This window comes from Sturnira hondurensis, unplaced genomic scaffold (genome assembly GCF_014824575.4).
Source record: "Sturnira hondurensis isolate 20B ecotype Veracruz unplaced genomic scaffold, ASM1482457v3 Scaffold0001221, whole genome shotgun sequence".
Classification (NCBI taxonomy): Eukaryota; Metazoa; Chordata; class Mammalia; order Chiroptera; family Phyllostomidae; genus Sturnira; species Sturnira hondurensis.
Window position 1 is genome coordinate 307,083 of NW_028073852.1, and position 21,398 is coordinate 328,480.

Below are 21,398 nucleotides of genomic sequence, written 5' to 3' on the forward strand. Positions count from 1 at the left end.
CAGTCTGGCTGAATCCAGTGGGGGGGATCTCCCTCCCACCTCTCGCTGTTGTGCAGAAACAAAACAACAGGAGACACTGGGAGGAAGGGGAGGAAGAGCAGGCACACCTGGCCCAAGACTAGATGGGCACAGAGCTGAGCCACCGACGGGCTCGACAGCAAGGAACTGCCTGCCTGTGAACCACCACCAAGTGCCTGGGCCCGAGCCCTACCCCTTCCTACCTGCACCTCACTGCCCACCCTGCTCCCGGAGGCAGTACAGAGCCCGGAACCCTGGGCCCACAAGGGTGGGGCTAGGGGGCCAGCACGACTCCTCTCCCCTTGGCCTGACTGCCCAGGGCACAGCACCACCGGGGCTGTCTGCTCTGGCTCCAGGTCCCTCCAACACCCAGTTCCCCAGAGTGGCACCACTGAGGGAGACAAGCACGGCTACAGCCGAGGAATCAAACAGCTGGGTCCAGCTCCCGTCTGGAGGGAGTGCTGCTTTAGCCCAAGGACCCTGGGACCGGGGAAACGGGCCACCCGGGGGGCAGGCAGGTGAGTACCAAATCAGCAAAGGATGGCCAGAGTACCCTCTGCTCAGCCCAGCCAGCACCAAGCACCTTCGTTTGTTACAGGGTCGCAGGGAGGAGAAGCAACAGACAACACACAACCCTGGACATCTAGGGTGTGACACGGAGAGATGCACAGGACTGGGGAGAAACCAGGAACTGAAGGCCACAGGTGAATTGGGAGAAACGTCAGCCGCCCCCAGAAAGAGCCGGAGGTAACACCTGTGTCAGAGGGAAGGGCGAGGTCAGCAGGAACCAAGAATGCAGCCGCAGGTGGTGGGAGCTACAGGGAGACCCCAGGGCCTGCAGAGGCGGCCACGGGCCAGGAACAAGGGCACTGGCCACAAGACTTGCGGCTCCCGGCCGGCTCCTGGCCGGCTCCACACCGACAGGTGCACAGCCCCGTGTGTTCCCCAACTGGAGAGGTGAGGACAGCCTGTGACCCATGAGGCTCCTCGTCCTCCAAGCGTGGGCCCGGCCAGGCTGGCAGCAAGCACACACCTGTTCAACAGGATGCGGGGCCTCGTCGCCCAGCAGGTGCACAAACCTGGCCTGCCAGTGAATTAAAGGCGTGCCCCACACACACAGGTTTCGACAAGACTCCTGCCACCCCCATGCTACCTGCCCCACGTAAAATGCTGAGTTACATGAAATTAAAATAGTGTCAGAGTTGGCTGCTCAGCATCTTCCTCTAATCCCACAGGGAAACTGAGGTACCTCGTTCCACTCGAATTCTGCAAGAGCACAGGGCGGTCACCAAGTGCCACTCTGAAGACAAACACACTCGATGGTTCTCACCACCTTCTCCTTCATTCACCCAGAACCCCGCCCCAGGCCGGCCCTGACTAAGAAGCCCTATTTGGCCACACTGAACCTCAAAGAAAACCAATGGGTGCTATTCTCCAAGGAATCCTAACAGAAAAGTGACCATCCCTGGTCGGGTTGCTCAGTGGGTCCGAGCGTCATCCCGACACACCAGGGTTGTGAGTTTCAATCCCAGTCAGGGCACACACAAGAATCAACCAGTGAAACCTATGAGGACATAAATAAGCGGACGACACATCAACGTTTCTTTCCCTCTCTCTTTCGCCCCCCTTCTGTCTAAAATCAATAAAAAAATTTAAATTAAAAAAAGAAATCAAAGCCGACATGAGAACTGTTTTGGATAATCAGGCGGCTTCCTTTCATCTTCAAAGAGCACAGAACACACTAATTAGCCGTCACACCACCCTCTGAGGAAAGAGGCTTGTTATTTCCCCTCTGCAGACGGGTGTGGAGCGCGGCCCTCACCTCCGCCTGGGGTCACCGGAGTTGCCACAGCAGCCCCAGCTCGGGACTGGCCCACTCAATCAGCCTCCCTGAGGCAGCCAGGTGCCCAGGGCAGAGGCACCTCCAAACACTGGGGCAGCCTCTCCCACCCGGGCCGAGGGGCTGGTGCTGCCCCTCGCAGAGCTCAGGGGGTGGGGGGCCTGCAGGGCAGGCAGCCTGTTGCATACCTGGCTTTACATGTGGCTGTTTGCAACTGTTCCCCTTTAACAAGATGGCAGCACTTCCACCCAGACGGACCCACCCGCTTCAGCAGTGAGCCTTCCCGCCCACCTCCCAGTCCCCACGGAAGGCAGCCAGACTCTCCCAGCAGCAGTGCGAGACAGCAGCACCACCACGAGGTGAGCAGGGCTCCAGAGAGCCCAGGGACAGCCATTCTCGACTGCGTTTGCTCTCCTTCCTCGAACTGCCTCGACGGGCATTAATCCTCATGCCGAGTGGGACTAACCCAAAGGGTGCTTGACAGAGCCAGAGCAAAGGGGCCTTCCAGGGCAGTGAGGTTGCCAGACACTTGTTTCCCTCCCACAGGAGTTAAAAATCATCGCTGCAAGAGGCATATGCTTCAAGGGAAATAAAAATCAACTCCTAGTTTCGATGGTACTTGTTATGAGTTCACCTGTTTCGCCCTAACCCACACTAATGAACAGGTGGATGAAAACGAAGCCAAGTGCATCAAAGGGAACAGCTGAAACCCTAAAGCACCAGCACAACACGCCTGCAAGTTTCATCATGCTCGCAGACGCCCAGGCTCTGCTGTTCAGGTCTGACGAGCTCATGGTGAAACCGCAACGTCACCGGGAGAGCTCAGCGCTTCCTCCTGCCCAGGCGGTGGCACAGCCACGAGACCCAACTGCCCCTTCAAGTAAAGAAAAGGAAGCATCACTCCAGAAAGACCTGAGGCTTTGCAGAGGGCACGTTGCTGCCCTGCAGGCAGCTGCTGCCCACAAGTCCCGGGCGTCCACTTCCCAGGGACCCCAGCCCCAGGTCCGGCCGCAACTCAGGCTGCTGAGCTACAGCCCACACACGCCCAGCGCCCTGCGGGAGAGGGATGCACCGTCCTCATCCTTTGCCCACACCGGGCAGGGGCAGAGGGCCAGGCTTCTTTAAGCCTTAAGGAAACCTTTTTATTCCTCAGGAGAAATTGGAAAAAGAGCTTCCCTTGCTCCTAAGTGCAAAGCTCAGAGACGTCCAAACCAAGAGCACGCCCCACCACGGGCTGGTCAGCGCACAAGGGCAGACGCCGCCCCTGCCTGCAGCTGGCAGCTGTTTAATGCATGTGATGGCCCTCTGGGAAGGGGAAAAAAAGAAAATGTGCAACACTCTTAAGACAGCAGCCAGATGATCAAAAATGTGAGGAAAAGAAACTTGTTGGCAAAGCAGCTGTAAAACTGGACAGAGTGGCCCCAGGAGCTTCTCGAGCTGAAGAATATGCCTCAAGGGAAATAAAAATCAACTCATAGCCCTGGCCCAGCAGTTCAGAGGTTCAGAACGTCACCCGGATGTGCCAAGGTTGTAGGTTCAATCCCCAGCATCAGGACACAGACAAGACCCAACCAATGAGTGAGTGCATGAATGAGCAGGACAACAAATCAGCATTTCTCCTCTGAAACAATCAATAGTACAAAAATAAAAAGCATCTCCTCCTTTTCATGGTACTTATTACTTGTTCAGCTGGTTCGCCTAACCCATACTGCTGATCATGTGGATAAAAATAAAACCAGAGCCTAGGGTAACGAGGAAGCCATCAGGGCATCTCACGGCAGCGAGAGCACACATGCCCCACTGCCCAGCACAGGGCACCTGCCTCCTGGACACAGCCACACAACTGGCTCCAGTTGGCTCAAAGGCGCTACCCCCGCAGAAGCAGCGTCACGCTCAGGCGGGACTCACTGTCTCCCCTGAAGGCCACAGTGGACGGACAGGCTCCAGCTACATTCTGTCAGACCTTCCATTGTTTCTCCATGACCTAAGACTTCTCCACGTGACTCATGGCAAAAAATCAGGAGTCCACTTATACCAAAACCTTCAAATAAACCATCTCAACCCCATCCAGAATTACCTAAACATAAATGCATTGCCCCGGGACCCACACCACGACAGCTCGGGGGCACACGCTGTGACCTGCACAGCCCTGCACTCTGCACTGGGCAGCCTCCCAAAGAGCCTCACCCTGATCGACTTCCATCATGGCAATTAGCCACACACCCCAGGGAGTCCTAAGCACCACCCAGGTCCAGCCAGAATGAGAGCCACCCGAAGGCACAGGGTGGGCACCCACATGTGTGGGCACCCCACCGTCGGCAATACAGCAGATACGCAGGCAGACAGTGTTTACGGACCCCATAAACGAGGATACCTAAATTGTTAAATGTACTTCGAACGCTGCTGCTGCTGCTGCTGCTGCCCAAGAGAAGTGCGTATTCGTGCTCAAACAAAAATTAACGCAAGGGGGTCTGGGGCAACGTCGCCTGCAGTAGTCATGACACCCGTGAAGGGACCGTTATGTGGGCATAAACGGGAACAAAGACTGACACGGGCTACAGCATGCGTGAGCCAAAATGCCACCCTCCACGAGAGAGGCCAGGCCCAGAGGACACCCCTTAGGATTCCACATGTGTGAGACGTCAGAAAGGCAAGTCCAAGCTGGAGTGAGGGAACCGGGACTGACGGCAGACAGGTATGGAGCTTCCTTCAGAGGTGATGAGAACATTCCGGAATTAGAGAGCAGTCATGGCTGCACAGCCGTGTGCACATATAAAATACGTGCACTAACGTACACAACGGTTTCTTTAAACATGTATAGAATGGAAAAAAGAATAAAAAACATTACTTCAATGGGAATCCTGGAAATGTTTTACTTTTCTAGGTTTCCATTTTTAAAAAGATTTTGCTTACTTTATTTTTAGACTGAGGGAAAGGGAAGAAGAAAGAGGGAGAGAAACATTAATGTGCCGTTGCCTCTCACACGCCCCCTACTGGGCACCTGGCCCACAACCCAGGCATGTGCCCTGCCTGGGAATCGAACTGGCGACCCTTTGGTTCGCAGGCTGGTGCTCAGTCCATTGAGCCACACCAGGCAGGGCCCTACGTTTCCTTTTCTAAATGTCTCATATATTCTCATCACTTGAAAAGGAATCCCTCCTGAAGACAACAGTAGCAGGAATGAAGAGGGACAGACACACAGGTCTCCAGGAGAAAGCCAGGCAGGCAGCTCCCGCCTGAACCTTGGGGAGAAGGGTTTCCCTCGGGGCCTGCAGCTGGCCCTCAGTGCCCCACCTCCCACACCCCCTTCCCACTGCCCTGGGTTATCACACCATCGCTCCATTTCCCACTGGCCCTCCCAGCCTCCTACACCACCTCATCAGAACCTGCAGCAGCCAATGAGAGCAGGCAGGCAACGCCCAAGAACACAACATCACACTGAGTCACGGGCCCAAACCCCTCGGTTAGCTACAGCCCACAGCGCCTCGCTCTCCTGAAAGGGGGCCATGGGCCTCTACAGCCTCCCAGATGAGGAACAGTGACAGCTCCCCACTGCAATCAAGCAGCAGCGGGCAGGAGCAGGAGGTCTGCGGGGGCTGGGTGCCCTCCAGGGGGGTAGACTGGCCCACAAGCCCCCCCGCACAGACAGCCGGCCCTTTCCGTGGAGCCTAAACTAGAAAAGGCAAGGCCACAGGTGAGCAAAGCAGGACAGCCAGGACAGGTGAGGTGTCAGGTCTGTGTTTAACCCAGCATCAGACACCCCAACCTGAGAACCCGCCCGATTTCATCAGAGCCTGCTCCAGTAATCACACTCCCCACCACAGGCAAGCAGGAGGAAGCCAGAGAAGGACCCGCGCTGCCTGCCACAGGGCCAGCTCTGCGGGCACCGCTGCCCCCTGGTGGCAACAGGCAGGCCGGCTCAGCTCCTTCCCACAGGAGCAGAGAGCCTCGGGCAGCCCTAGGTCCAGTCCAAAGCAGTGGAAGCGACACTTGGCTCTCTGTCCTGTCAGGGCTGGACACCTTCCTGAATTCCAACTATTTCAGAATGGAGTCAACAGGACTTGCCCCACTGCTGGGACAGCTGGGCACACTGACCGCTGACAACTGCCCTCCCCCAGGGCCATGTTTACCAGGGCCTGCAGCATCCCATCCATGGCGATGACCCCCTCAATGGTCTGGAAGGAGGCTCGCGCCAGAGTGCACAGGCTCCAGTCCAGGAAACCCGCCATCACCTTCTGCTTGACATCAGGTCGCGTTACAAACCTGCCAAAGAAAACACAGGCAGGTGACAGGTCAACCCGGGCCCAACCGAGGAGAACTCGTCCCACCCGCCGACCACGTCCTGGCCCTGGTCCTCACGGGCACAGGTCGCGGACAGACACCTGACAACACTGCTGACCTAAGGAACAAAGGCACTGCCCAGACTGTAGTCCCGGGACAATTCCCGGCCATGACCTCCGAAGCCACACGCAGACCACACACACACACCCTCCTCTTCGCTGGGACCCCCCTCATCGTGAGGCCCCACTCACCACAGGACCACCTTCACCGGCCCCCACGGCTGCCCAGGAGCCCTACCAATGCCCCCTCCTCAGCCCTCCTTCCTCCCCAGCCCCTACCTCTCCCCCTGGGTCTGCTGTGGGTGCCCTTCCCCAGGCAGAGCTCCGGCAGCTCCACGACCCCACATGCCAGGCCTGTGCTCAGTGCCGCACATGTGCCCCCAAAGCTCAGACTGGGAGTACTGGCTCTGGTCCAGCCGCTCAGACACCTGGTCTGGGCCTGCAGCCACCCTCCAGCCCCCACACCAAAGTCAGGCCCTTTCTTCCCGTCTGCCCCCACGCCAATCCCCAGCTCTCCAATTTCATGCCTGGGGCTGGGCCCCTGACCCCTGGGGGAGCTCGCACTCTGGGGGAAGACACAGGAAACAAGCAAACTGACACAAAGCAAGCAACCGAAGAAGGGGAAGGTAGCAGGCAGCACAGGGTCAACCTCCCAAGGGGACGTGTGACCAGAGAATAGCAGGAGGAGGGCCCCCAAGCTCTGGTGAACAGTGAGGATCTCACACTCCGCTCAGCAGCCCCCCAGAACACTGAGGGAGGGTCAGCCCTAAACCTAATCCTTCTTTCAAGACATGTTGACGTCTTTTTTCTCCTCCTCCTCAGGTGGTAAAGTGCCACAGTCTCCCCCTCAGCACCCTGGGGAACCTCCTGCCCTGCCCCACAGGCCCCTGCCCACAGGACAGCCACAGCCCGTGCCCAAGGCAACCGCTCAGCCTGTGATTACGGAACTGCAGTAAAGAGGGGAGTCTCTCCCTCAGAGACAAGGAGCCCAGCAAAGGCTCCAGGACTGTCTTCCTGTTCCCCCGCCAGAGTGCATACCTGGAGATCGCCAGTCACCAAGGATTTTTATAGAACGTCAGGATGCCAGTGACAAAGGCAAACTCACATGCTCGCTGCAAAATGTTGTGTCTCACTGGCCTGGAAGGGCACCCAGGATTCTCCCTCACAGTCTGCATCTCCAGGTGCCTGTCCATCTGCATGGGTGTTACACAGACCCAGCCACACGTCCTCAATGGCCCTGCTTAAAATCCCATGATCGCAGGGGCACAGGATGAGGGCCACATGCACAGCAACCTGCTCCGAGGCCTGACCTCCACCCTGGCCCCCAGGCTGGAGACCACAGGACAGTGTGTACAGGCCCAGAGACCACAGGAGTGCTATGCCCTGGACAGAAGAGGGGCCAGAGCTGACAGACTGGTCACAGCACCTGACACTCAGGGCCGCCTGCCCCTCCAGAGGATCCTGCACATCCTACTGCCACCGTGACCTTCGCCTGACCATGACACCTGTGCCTCTGCACCACAGCACCTGGCCAGGAGCTCAACCTTCCATGTGCTCATGTCCGGGAACAATCTCACAAGGTGAGTTTCCACATTCAGGTGAAAATTAAGGCTCCTCTGAAAGAGTTAAGTAAATTACTTTATATTTTTCTCACTAAAAAAATAACACATTTACAGGAGAGGTCCAAAGATACAGATGAGCAGAAAAGGAAACACTCTCTCCCACCCAGAGGAAAGGGGGCCCTTGCACACAACCTGCGACCTCTGAACCTTCACCTCCCCGCTCTGAGGGGACCTCGCATCTCAGGCCCCACAGCTCAGTCACCACGTGCAGGAAGTTCAGAGAGCAGCCCCCTGAGCACGGCCAGAACAAGCAGCCAAGCCCAGAGGCACAGCAAGGCCCGCACAGAACGCGCAGGGCACAGCCGGCTACTCCGGGTGCGCGTCAGTGCTGTGAGCACACACAGAACTCCGTACCTGGTCTCGGAGGGAAACAGCGCAGGGGAGGCAACAAACCCTATTCTGCTGAGAACTCGCTGTGTCTGTAAGAGTGTCACAAATGAATGGAGAAGCTAAACACTCACAGAACGGTGCTGGAACAGTTAACTGCCTGTGAGGTGGGAAGACCTATTGTATAACCCCACACCAAGAGAAGTTCCAAATAGGCTAAAAGTTGTATATTAGACAACCAAAAGGTAGAGAAATGTCAAGGACTATTTGTAAAACCTCTTAATAGGATAAGACTAAGCTTAAAAATAAAAATAACTAAGTACATAAAAGGGAAAAAACTGTTTTGACATTAAAATTTTAGTCCAAAGAAGAAAGTAAAAGGCCACCAACCACCTGGGAGACACAACCCACCCCACCAATGCAAGAAGCTGGAGCCGGTGGAGAAAAAAACACACCAAGAAACCCACAGATGCTAGAATTCAGGTCACAAGGGGCTATTTAGCGCCAAAGACAAGACAAAGTGTTAAAATCTCACTAGCTACTGGGACCCAACACCAGTCGTCTGCTCAACTGCGACATGAAGTCAGGAAGCAGGAGAGCGTGCTGTGCATGGTCAACGCGAGACCAGCTGAAAGAGGCAGAACAACCTGAATGTGTGCGTTGTGTACAGGGCTTTTTATAATTCTCTAGGCTCCAAAGTTTTCCACTCTTACATGGAGCACAGCCTGCTTTTATAATGACACAAAAACATCTGCTTTTAACACTGACGTGACCAATCAGAGTAAAGGCAAGTTATTCCATTGAAGAGTTTCTAGAACGGAACACTCAACACTAAAATACCAGAAAACAAGCAGAGGACAAAAGCCACATGTGACCCACCCTGCACACCTATGACCTTATTACAACAACCCACCAAAAAAAGACTGAGAAGCACGCAGGCCAGCACCCACCTGGCGCGTGCTATGAGGTGGGAGAACCGAGGCCAGCCCTGAGCCTGGTCCGTGAACACTCTGCCCTTCCGCTGCCAGAGCACCAGGGTGGCCACAAGGGCAGGAGCTGTTCAAAGCCCCGAGAACCAGCCACACGGAGCACTTGCTCGCACCGACCACCAGAGGGCGAGTCCTGCCGGCGGCTCGGCCTGTCCTCACACAGCACCTGAGTCTCTAGCTGTCTGCCACCTTTCCCAGAGCCCACCAAGGACGAAATGAAGGCTTAGGGTTTCACCTCCTCTGGCCAGGGCTTGAAGCTCCACAAAGCCTGGCTCAGCACAAGTCGATCAAACCCTCTGTGTCGCTGGTAATGAACAAACATTTTTCATTCATAAGGTCACACGCACCTTACAGGTACATAAGGGGAAGAGTTTGGGACTCTCAACTTGCTTGGCCTTTCCAGTAATTTCATTTAAAACCCTGAAATGCTCGTTCCACTCCAAGGAACTCATCCCTAAGAATCAACCGGAATAGGGCAGTTTTATGTAGGCTGTTCATGATGGGATTAATCTTACTAACCGACAGGAGGCTAGAGAGACCCGTTCACTGGGTAAGCAAGCACGTGGGAAGAAGCTGAGGGAGCCCCAGGGCTGTCGGACCTGGGAGGGACGTGCGCCCACACACATCAGCAGGACTCAGGACAAAGACAGCCACATCTCGAGGATGAAAGTACATGCAAGTTTCTTTTGTACTTTCCTTTAGTTTCCTAAACACACGTGATTCCTTTTACAATCATCAAGACACCCACGCACGTCTCAGTCTCTGTCCCAACCAGGAGAGGCCTGTCTGGCAGGCGTCCCGAGCAGCCCCCGCTGTCCCACCTCAACCCACAGTCGGCTTCTCCCCACGCCTCCTGGGGTTCAGCAAGTGCCCTCACACGTCCCTCACCAATGCCCAAGCGCCCTGCAAGGTAAGGGTCTCCCATCCCACTTTGGGCAAGGCCATGGCCAGACACCGAAGCAGGAGGTGGCCCCCCATGAGGTGTGGCCCCCCATGAGGTGTGGCCCATTTCCCAATCAGAACATCCGCAAGTTTTTCGAGCCAATTTCCAACTTTCGTGAATGTAGAGGGAACCCCCAAATGCCAGGTCTTCTGATTTACTCTACACACATTTTAAACCACACGCCACACAAAGGACTCACTTAGAAGACCGCTTCCTGCCATTCTCATACTTCGGGACACAAGCTTACACAGCCTCTGCACGTGCCTTTGGCCCACCGCCGGCCCCACCCGGCTCCTCAGACAGGACCACCCTTGCCTGTGTGAGGCACGGCCCACTGTTCAGTTAGCACAGAACACACGGGGGTTTTCACCCCGAGCCACAGCGACCCAACCACAGCTCACGATGAGCACACACCACAGTGTGAACTGCTCTCTGGGGGGGGACCCAAAACCTGGAATTTATTTATAAAACACTGTGTATTTATCTTTAAAGATTTCACTTATTTTTAGAAAGAGGGAAGGGAGGGAGAAAGAGAGGGAGAGAAACATCGATGTGTGAAGAGAAACATCAATGTGTGGTTGCCTCTCGTGTGCCCCAGACTGGGGACCTGGCCTGCAACCCAGGCACGTGCCCTGACCAGGATTCGAATCAGTGATCTCTGGGTCCACAGGCCGACACTCAATCTACTGTGCCGCACCAGTCAGGGCTGTGTTTATTCTTACATGTTTAAACTTCAGTCACTGCAAAGCACTCTCCTTTTGATGCAATACACCTATCGAGACGCTTTCCCACCGCTCAAAACATTTTGCTGAACGTGTCAATTTTGACGCCTTTTAGTGCTTCTGCCATTTTTCGTTTCACCTCTTCCACATCAGCAAAATAGTTCCCTCTGAGGACTTCTTTCATCGAGGAAACAAAAGAAAGTCTCTCAGGGTGAAATCAGGTGAATAGGGAGGGGAGAACACGGGAGTCATGCCGTTTTTGGTCAAACACTGCTGAACACGCAACATGGTGTGGGCAGGTGCTCTTGTCAATCACCCATCATGAAACAGGCAAACACGCCGAGTCTTCAAAAAAATTCACTAAAACCAAATGCAGCCTCTCACAGCAATGCCGGCTGATACACTGATCCAGACGGGGGAAGTCTGTCCTACACGGAGCCCCCCTCCAGAAGATAACTCTGGTGGGGTTTTTTGGGTCCTCCCTCATAAGTGACATTCAAAAGCTCATGTAACTGCCACCACCCTAAAAGGTGTAACTGCTACACCTATTCCAAATCCGCCCTCCACTCAGCTGATGGGCTTGTCAGATGGGCTTGTCAGATGGCCTCCCTGAGCCCCCAGCCCAGTGTCAGGGGACCTGTGAGCCCCTAGCTGTCATGGTCAGTGGTCACCGGAGGCTCCGAGATCCCCACACCCTAACCAAGCTGGTGCTCCCTCAAAGAACGGGGCAGGACTCAGGTCGGGAAACACTCCCCAACCCGGCATCCTCTCCTGCAGACAACAGACGCTCGGGGACACACCCGCTCAGAACTCGCCAGTCACTCACGGACCAGCATGGCCACAAGAGGCCAAGTCGGCACTTACTTGGACACAAGAACGGCAGCTGCGTCTCGGGCCTTGTCGCTGACAACCAGGTAGGACTACGAGAGAGGACAAGAACAGGGTGAGTCTCAGGGGCTCACCCCCCACACAGCACCTTCCCGAAGACCCCAGCTGGAGACGCTACAGGCAGAGGCAACACGCCAAAGCCGCATGAACTGCTAGACTGGAACCAGCGGCAGCCGTGGCCACATGCCATGCTCACCCTCAGTGAAGTGCCACACAGTGAATGGCACCCTCCAACACGCGTGACAAAGCAGAAGACAAGTGAACCCGTGTCACCCAACCACACTGATCACAGAGTGTCCGTGGAGCGCACCTGGGCCGTCGCACTTCAGATCAGAACGGTCGGCAGGCCCCGCTCAAAGCGGGGTCTGGGTCTAACAAAAACGACTAGCTTTTCTTAGGAGGCCCACCTTGAGAGGTTCCCAAGTCTCATCTCAACTAACTTGTTCTGAAAGAGTACCCTTGAGAACTTTTCTCTGGGGCAGGCTTTCTGGAGAACGACTGCAGACAGAGTCCCAAGTCATTAGAAGTGCGCCGCCCTCCCCCAGCAACCCCGCGTGGGAGAGAGGCGCCCACAGGGTCGGGCGTGCTGATGCTCCTCGCCACACCGCTGACAGACACCCCTAGAGCAAGACGTCCATCTGTGAGAGCGCAGTTGAAAACCTGAGGAGCGTGGAGCACCCTCTCCTGTGAAGACTGGGAGGGAGAACTCTGACATAAGACTTTCAGCGTGGGTTGCCAAGGGCCACAGACGGCAGGACGGCAGAGGCCTGTTCATGTGAGCAGGGGGGAGCATGGTAGAAAGCACACGTTGGGAGCAGAACTACCTGGGTCGGAGTCTAGATCACCACTTCTGAGAAAATGAACCAGCTGAGTTACTCTTGTGCCTACTGTCCCCTCAGCAAGTGAGGGCTGCAGCCGACTCCCAGAGGAGGGCGGCATGCGTCACCACTGTGAGGCAGTCAGCACAGTGTCCACACACAGCAGGCACACATGAGGCGGGGCAGGTGGGGTTGAAGGCGCCCTGGTCCTGCCTACGGGCCCCCGAGCCCCGGGTAACCCTCCTGTGTGGGCCAGACGGTCACTTGCTTCTAACCATGAGAATGTGGGGGGCAGGCAGAGATATGGAAGAAGCTGCCATGTCGGGGGGCCCACGTGGTAAGGAACAGCCAGCAAGGAACTGAGGCCCCCAGTGCAACAACCTCGGGAACTTGGAAGCAGATCCTGCTGGGAACCTGGAGGGCTCACTGACTGGGATGATAAGGGTGTTCAACTGCTCAAATTTAGGCAGCTTTTTAAGCAGCAACAGATAACCAAATAATCTACATCTATTCACATTACTTACATCAGAAGTTTGGAAACTATACATAAGCGTTGTCTCCTGGCACTGGAATTTGAGAGATTTTATTATCTTTGTTGCTTCTCTATTTTTCAGTTTTCCTACAGTGATCATGTATTATCTATGTAATACTAAAATTTAAATTAAAAATGGCACTGGCTGGTGTGGCTCCGTGGATTGAGTGCCAGCCTGCGAACCAAAGGGTTGCCGGTTCAATTCCCAGTCAGGGCACATGCCTGGTTTGTGGGCCAGGTCCCCAGTTGGGAGCGTGCAAGAGGCAGCTACACATTGATGTTTCTCTCCCTCTCTTTCTTCCTCCCGTCCCCTCTCTCTGAAAATAAATAAAATCTTTTAAGAAACGGACCTCTATTTTCTCTCACCAATGCCCCTGAAACCTCTTATGTCATTATGCTTAGATCATTTGCAGTATCTATTACAAAGAAATGAGGTTTGCTAAAGTAATTCATCCTGACCCCCACATAAATTAACACAATTTCAAAATAAGTTATGAAATAAAAGCTTACCTCACTGAAAAACAATTACCAGCAGTTGAAGAAACACAGAAGTGTCGAGAGTGTAGCTGATGAACTGCAGGAGGGCACGAGCACAGCAGAGAACACGCCCTCCTGGCAGTCGTCAGCACAGCCGCACTCACCTGTGCTATTTGGAGAATACGGTCCATGATGGACATTCGCATCTGCCCAGGTTGACAGAGGTTCCCATCGAGGCGTGAAAAATCGAAAGGGATCAGGCATATCACGGAGAGCCACAACAGAAGCATGTAGCGGGTCTCCCATGTCTAAGAAGTTAAAGCAAAGGAAAACGATTCCTGAATAAAGGGCAGAGGTGACCCACACACCCTACTCACAGTCCCAATGCCCGCCACAGGCCCTCCCAACACCATCAACCGCAGGGCGAGGGTCAGGGGGCAGATCATCGTTAGTAACACACCCCCGTCACGAGGACTTGGCTACCTCCGGAGACCCAAGACACTGCAAAGAGAACAAATAACCCTAACCACCAGCCTCGCGGCTTGTCTCCGCCGGCACCCGGCAGCATGCAATCGGCCTTTTGAGAAAGTGGAAAGCAGACAATAAGGTAAGAACAGAAGACTTGAGAAGAAGAAAAATGCAACTCCGATCAAAGTCAAATGCCTTAGTTTCAGCAGTAAGACAGGGCCCCGCTCTGGCCCTCAAGTCCCTGCGGGGGCACAAGAGGCAGAGGCGGCAAGCGGGAAAGGCCCTCCGTGCCTTCCCCTGCAAACAGGCAGACTGTGAGCCACGCTGCAGGCACAAACTACAGGCTCTCCCGAAGGCCGGGCTCTGGGAACTTGTTCCCCAGCTGGCAAGGGTGACCAGGCTCGTGCTGAATGCCTGCTTTCCTTCTGACCAGCCCCTGGTCACAGAACCCTGGGGTATGTCTCCGTGACCTTTCATGGGGGACATGTCACATGTGTTGTCACAACTCGGTGCTGGGGAAGTACAAGTGCTCAGTGTGACCCAACCGGAAGTCTCTGGGAGCTTGCTGTTGGTGTCCCCAGACCTCACCTGTGTGCCTTTTCCCTTTGCCAATGTTGCTGTAATAAATCCCAGCCATACAGCACAACTACTGGGCTGGCCAAAAAGTTCATTTGGCTTTTTTCCATGCAATGGCTTTAGTTGTCCGTAACTTCATTCAACACAATTCTGTTAAACTGTAGTGTGACAGCTGTAATGTCAGTGTGCATTAAAAAACTTACCAAAATCGGTGAATTTTTGTGCAGCCATTTTAATATTGAAGATGGAAGAAAATATGCAACATTTTCAGCAGATTGTACTTTATTATTTCAAGAAAGGTAAAATGCAACTGAAACACAAAAAAAGCTTTGTGCGGTGTTATGGAAGGTGCTGCGACTGATCAAAAGTGTCAAAAGTGGTTTGGGAGATTCTGTGCTGGAGGTTTCTTGCTGGACGATGCTCCACAGTCGGGTGGACCAGTTGACGTTGACAGAGATCAAATCAAGACATTAATTGAGAACAATCAACATTACACCACACGGGAGACAGCCAATATGCTAAAAATGTCCAAGTCAATAAAGTTATCAGTGAACATCAAAAACGTGTCTTCTATTTCATGGAAAAGACTAAACGGACTTTTGACCAATGCAATATGTGCCAACTCCTATGAGTAGACCTAGGAAATCGCACGTGGGAGTGGTCTTGGTGACCCCCAATGTAGTTAATTTTAATTTTTCAATTACAGTTTACTTCCAATACTATTTTGAATCAGCTTCAGGTGTGCAGGATTGCGGTTAGACAACCATACTTCACAAAGCGATTCCCCACTATCTGTGGTTGGCACAACACACAGTCACCCCTGTACCCCCTGCACTGCACCTCACAGCCCCGTGACAACTCTGTAAGCATAATCTGTGCTTCTTTCTCCCAGTCCAGGGGTGTCAAACTCATTTTCACCGGGGGCCACATCAGCCTCACAGCTGCCTTTAAATGGCCAAATGTAGAGCTCCTTGCCCCCAGTTAAAGAGAAGTTACATTTATACAGTCCTAAAATTACACTGGGCCATTTAAAGGCAGCTGTGAGGCTGATGCGGCACCTGGTGAAAGTGAGTTTGACACTCCTGTCCCAGTCCCTCAAGCCCCGTACCCTCTGGCAACCACCAGTTCCCTCTGCGTCTATGACTGTGTTTGGATTTTGTTTGCTCACTTACCTTGTTCTTGAGATTCCACATATAAGCAAAGTTACACAGTATTTGTCTTGCCCTGACTTATCTCACTAGGGAAAATACCCTTCAACACAGTTGTATTTCAAGTTAAAGAAAACTGGACGGTGATATAGTTATCACCGTGTGCTGTATAGGCATTTTTACAATCATTTTTTTTAAATAGGGAAAGGGAGAGAAACATCGATCAGTTGCCTCTCACACGCCCCTAACCGAGAACCTGGCCCGCAACCCAGGCCTGTGCCCTGACTGGGAATCAAACAGGCAACCCTGTGGTTCGCAGGCCGATGTTCAACCCACTGAGCCACACCAACCAGGGCCATATTTTTTTTATTAAGGCATTGTTTTAAAAGAAAGTTTAAACATGTAAAAGTAAGAAAGCCAAAGAATAAAAGAAATGAGAGTGACACAAAATAGCCTAACAAGATGAAACCGAAAAAAAACAGGCAGACGGCGGAGCCAGAGCAGGAGCGGAGCAGACAGGAAGAACGGGAGGGAAAGGGCTGGGAATGGAGGGCACGAGGGACACTCACCTCATGGTCTTTAGGGTTCTGGTTGGTAACCATATCTAGAACCGGACTCACATCAGCTACTTCATGAGGAAATAAGCGAAGAAATGTTTTATATCCTCGAACCTACCAAATAAAAAAAGGCACTGAACTGTCACGTAATTAGAAAATACAGAAAGGAGCAAAATTACTTTTCCTCATCGAAAGTCACCACCTGTGCCACCCGATGATCAAAGACAATTACACCGCGTCACAGTGACACAACTCAGAAGAGTGAACAATACGAAAGCTGTCTTTGTTGCTTCAGTCACTTCCCACACACGTGATCAGTCCCCACCTAACACACCTCCTCCAAGGCTCACCAGAAACACGTCACGAAGACGTTTTGCTTCAACCTTGTTTGTATGACTGTGCTCTGATCAGTACGAAGACTAAGTCCCAGAGGACCTCAAAGGTCCCAGGTGCACGAAGACTCCCGTAAAATGCAGCAACACCACACCTTCAGGAGGGACCCTACTGCCACGCGTGACCCCCCAGAACCACAAACCCACCCCGAGATGGCTGAGTCGCCCCTTCATTCAAAACCACCATCAGTAAGTGCAGGCCAGCACAGGGGGCCTCTCTTGAGAGCCTGGGAAAATGGAGACCAATAGGCCCCACCCCAGACAACAAGGTCCCCAGGACATTCATCTCAACATTCAAGTTTGAGGAGCACTTGCATTTCCACCAACTTTGTCTGCTTTTCCTCTGTAAAGAACTTTGCTGAATTAGTCATCTAGTTCTGTCTCTCTCCCTTTCTACTTAGGCGGTACTTTCTCTGTGCAGATGCAAAATCCTCAATACCTTGGACACTGTTGCAGCTGAAGGAACCCCTGGGTCACTAATATCGGATCCCAAAAATATAGTAAAAAGAAATAATAAAACTCATGACTTATGGGTCCAAACCACCTTTCCCAAGAAATAACACTGTGAAAGGCAACTTCTGGAACAAGTGTATTAAGAAAGTGTTCTGTCAACCATGAAATACCAGGTAGGTGTTACCTTGGTGATGATGTAAAGAAATTTAAAAGCCAGGTGTACGAGGTCAGCTGGAGATGTCTTATCTTGCACTATGTCCATCAACATATTCATCATCCACTCTAGAGAAAGAGATATATAAAACATTTGCTATAAAATTAAACATCTCTCTGACATTAAAACAAAGTGCCAAAAGAAAAAGGGGTTAATTTAGACAAGTTACAGAGCTGCAAAATCAAGCAAAAACTGAAAACTAAAAGGAGAAATACACAAATCTACAACTACAGCTGAAAATGTCTATGCTCCTCTCGGGATCTGACAAAACAAGTGAAAAGAAAGTCGAAGGATACAAAACCACATGATCATCAAGAGGCACAGAAAACACATTTGGCAAAATTCAGTACCATTGTGTGATCAAAACCTTCAACTAAGTAGGAACACATCTCAACAGAGCAAGGCCACACAGCACCAGCCCACACCCACCACCACCCTCAACGCCAAGAAGCAGAAAGCCTTTCCTCTAGGACCAGGCACAGAGGCCACAGCCAGCCGTCTCCATGGCGAGGCCACGGCGCGGTGCTGAAGGCCCAGCCACGTCCAACAGCAAGAGGGAAACGGCATCCAGATTGAAAAGGAAGCAGCAAAATGCTCATTCTCTGCAGGTAACATACTGCATAGAAGCCTACAGACTCCACAAAAAGTATCAGAGCAAGTGACCTCGGTAAAGATGCAGGATGCAGAATCAAGAGAGCTCTCAGAAAGTAAAAACAACTGGCAACACAAATTCAGAAACAGCTTCCACGTGCAAAACAGATCACACAGCAGAACTGTGAGGGAAAGAGCTGTCAGGGACACAGAGGGTCACTCCTGCAAAATTCAGCATCCAGTTCCCAGGTGTACCAGAAAGAGCAGACAGAGACATGACCAAACACACTCCAGAAGCAAAGCTCCTTGTGCTGACAGATACAAGTCTTCAGTCTAAAACTGCCTGGTGCAAGGAAAGATGGCCTGAAACAGGGCATACCCTCGTGAAACATCAGGTTCTGGAAACTTTTAGGGGGAAAATGACTCCTGAAACAGAAACTCAGACCTGGGGCCTGGGCATCACTGGGTGCAGGTCCCATCTCACCAGCCAGGCTACCAAACAAGGACTACCCTGCCTGAGACAGAAGAGAGCTCAGAAAGCTCACCTTCTACTAACCCTGTTGGGTACCTGAACACCATGCCCAGCACCCGCCCACTTTGAGAAGGTACACGTGTGCATGACAGAGCTAACCCTTGGCACCTACACATTCACACCGTTACTCCTCAACAGCCATGGGGGGCGGGCAGTACTGACAACCCCGGTTCTCAGGCCCTAGCAGCAGAGTGGTCTGGCTCTTGGCTCACATGCCCATCCTCTGCCCCACCCTGCCTTTCAATTCAAATTACTACTGCTTCCTTCCTCCTTCCCAAGTTCACCACCAGAAGCATATATTACTTTTTACAGGGGAAAAAACTGCTATCAGTATGAAATAGGTTAAAAATACATGAAAAGAGGGAAGATACCAAAAGATCATTCTCCCACAGTAAAGTTAAGAAAACACACCCTGACTAGTGTGGCTCCATTCGTTGGACATCGTGAAAACCAAAAGGCCACCAGTTCAATTCCGGGTCCAGAACATGCCTGGGTTGCAGGTTCAGTCCCGGTCGGGGCACATGCAAGGGGCAACTCAAGATTCTCTCCCCACCACCCTCCCTTCCCCTTCCTAAAAACAAGTAAACAAGACCCCACAGTTACAGAAAGCCAAGCTGCACTCCCAGGAGGACCTGACTCCGATGTTGTGAGGACTAAGTAGCGACCCACCCAAAGCACTCGCTCCTGTGCAAAAAACGCACCGGAGGCAGTCAGGGTAAAGCAGACGCGGCGAGGAAGGTGTGCTCTTTCACAGCAGCAGAAGAAGGCAGCTCCGAGGCACTGCCCACACCGTCAAAGGACGCATGGGGCTCACGGCCCTGCTGACCGGACCCAGGCACTTTGTGCTGACACCAAGCCACTTGGGACCACCTGTAGCTGAGTGACCAGAATCGGTCATCAGCCCCTTTTCTTACCAAGGTGTGGGTCCAACAGGTGAGGCTGCTCCTGGTACTTGTCCATTATTGCTGAAAAGAAAAACGTGAAAATTAACATGACTGAGGCCAATGTGCACAGGAGCCCAGAAACACTGGAGTTTCCCTCCTTGACTTCCAGGGCAGCTTCCCACAGCCCTGGGCCCAGCCTGGTGCTGCGGGCTTGCCGGGCACACCTTCCTCTCAAGTCCCCTTCCGCCCCCTCAGAACCCTTCCTCCTCCCTCCTTCCCTTTCAGGTTCACTGCCCATCTCAGGTCCCCCCCTTCCTTAAACACAGGCGCCCCCCCACTTTAGCTCCCTACCACCACACCCCAGCAACACGCCCTCTGGGCCAGACCTCCAGAACCCAGCAGCTGCAGCCACCACCCCTTCACACATGGCCACCTCCCGGGAGCGGGAACTCGGGCTCCCCAGGCCCTTGGATACTCACTCGCCCACTCTCCACGCAGTTCTGTGCACGAACCAGTGGACAGGCTGAGTAAAGCTCACCCACGGACAGACACAGAAACGGAGTCAAGGCCGTGGTGCAACCAGCCCGAGGGGCAGAGCCAGGAGCCCACCCAGGGACCCACTACTCGGGTCCAAGACTTATCCACTCCACCCGCCATGGCACCTCTGGGGAACTGGGGGAGCTCGGAAAGCTGTTACATACACCAGCCCACAGACGACAAGTTTTAGCTAAAAAGGTCCGCAAACACGGTTTCACCTGAGTGACTACACTATATTCACAGGAGCGCCACGCCCCACTCGACACTCCCGGTGACAGCGCAGGGTCAGCTGCGTCCCTGACACGGCGAGGACACACCCCCCTCCAGCAGCTTCTCCTGGACCAGGAGCTGGCCCGCGGGTCCGGCATGAAACCCCAACAGTCGGAGGGAGAGACACCGGACAGGAGCCCACGGACCGGCGACACCGTCCCTGCTCCAGCGCTGACCCCGACGCAGCCTCAGACCAGCACCGCCCTTCCGGCGCCACCGCTCCCCGACCCCGCGTGAGCTCCCGAGTGCGGCCACCGCCCCGGACAGGCGCAGACAACTCCGCGGGTGTCCCCGCCTCGCTCTGCCGGCAGCGGCGGGAATCCTCCTTCCTTGCTTGCTTGCTTCCCCGACCTCAGGCCAAGGAGTGGGGCTGCACGTCCAGGGCCCGACCCTTCTGCCGGCCGGCACGCGGCTCCGTAAGCCCGCGCGGGAGACTGTCAGCGGGCGGGGCTTTGTCAGGCACCGGCTTTCGCCACCGCTCCTGCTCCCCGCTCCCTGCCCCAGGGCCCCGCGCGGTCCGAGGACCCGAGCTCGCCGTGGCAGCGCCGCGAGGAGGCAGGTCCCGGGCCCACGCGGCCACCCTCCGCCCTGGGCGCGGTCGCCCGGGCACCACAGCGGCTCCCAGGCAGGCGGTCACACGGGAAAGGAAGTGGATCCAGCCCAGGGCGCACCCCGGGCAGCGCCAGGGCCCCCTGCCCGCCCCCGGGACCGCACGCACCGCGGAACCGCTGCAGGACGCCCTCCCGGGCCGCGCGGTCCCCGAGCACCGCCTGCAAGCTGCCCAGCAGCGCGCGTGCCTCTGCGCTGTCGCCGAAAGCCTCGAGGGCGCCGCCGTGGGCCAGGACCCCGTCTTCCGGCTCGTCCTCCAGCCCATCCTCCGACGCGCCCGCGGGCGGCTCCTCGCTCAGACCCATCCTCGGCACCGGGACGCGAGATGCTGGACGCTAGTGACCGCCGAGGCGCCTGAGGGAGCAGCAGACGCAGACCTCGCCCAGCGACCTCTGACCTCACGCGCGGGGCCCGCTACGGCGCGCGCCGGCCGTCAAAATAGGGCGCGCGGAGGCGGAGCCCGGCTCGGGCAGGGAGGGGCGGGGCCTGGGAGAGCCGAGCCCAGAGGGCGTGGAGCTGGGGCTAGGAAACGCGTAGAGTCCCGCGGAGTCGGTAATCTAGGCCAGGGGGCGAGTTCGGAGTCGAAACAGTCCAGGTCCCGTGGTGGGGGTGGACTCAGGAAAGTGGTGGGCCCGTGGTGGGGGCGGAGTT

The 21,398-nt window shown here is 54.5% G+C and overlaps 1 protein-coding gene across 2 annotated transcripts in view; it reads right to left on the bottom strand.

Moving 5' to 3' along the window:
* The window catches only part of TBCD (tubulin folding cofactor D), a 120,738-nt gene extending 99,585 nt beyond the window's left edge, over positions 1-21,153 (bottom strand). The window contains exons 1-7 of one of the 2 annotated variants that reach the window (XM_037063601.1): positions 20,857-21,152; positions 19,362-19,412; positions 17,295-17,392; positions 16,278-16,379; positions 13,681-13,824; positions 11,666-11,721; positions 5,989-6,121 (exon numbers count right to left, since the gene is read on the bottom strand). In XM_037063601.1, the coding sequence (XP_036919496.1) occupies positions 5,989-6,121; positions 11,666-11,721; positions 13,681-13,824; positions 16,278-16,379; positions 17,295-17,392; positions 19,362-19,412; positions 20,857-21,052 (780 nt within the window). In that variant the 5' untranslated portion in view covers positions 21,053-21,152. Of the gene's footprint in view, positions 1-5,988; positions 6,122-11,665; positions 11,722-13,680; positions 13,825-16,277; positions 16,380-17,294; positions 17,393-19,361; positions 19,413-20,856 lie in introns of both variants that reach the window. The other variant, XM_037063591.1, reaches the window with a different exon arrangement.
* Positions 21,154-21,398: the final 245 nt, after the last annotated feature.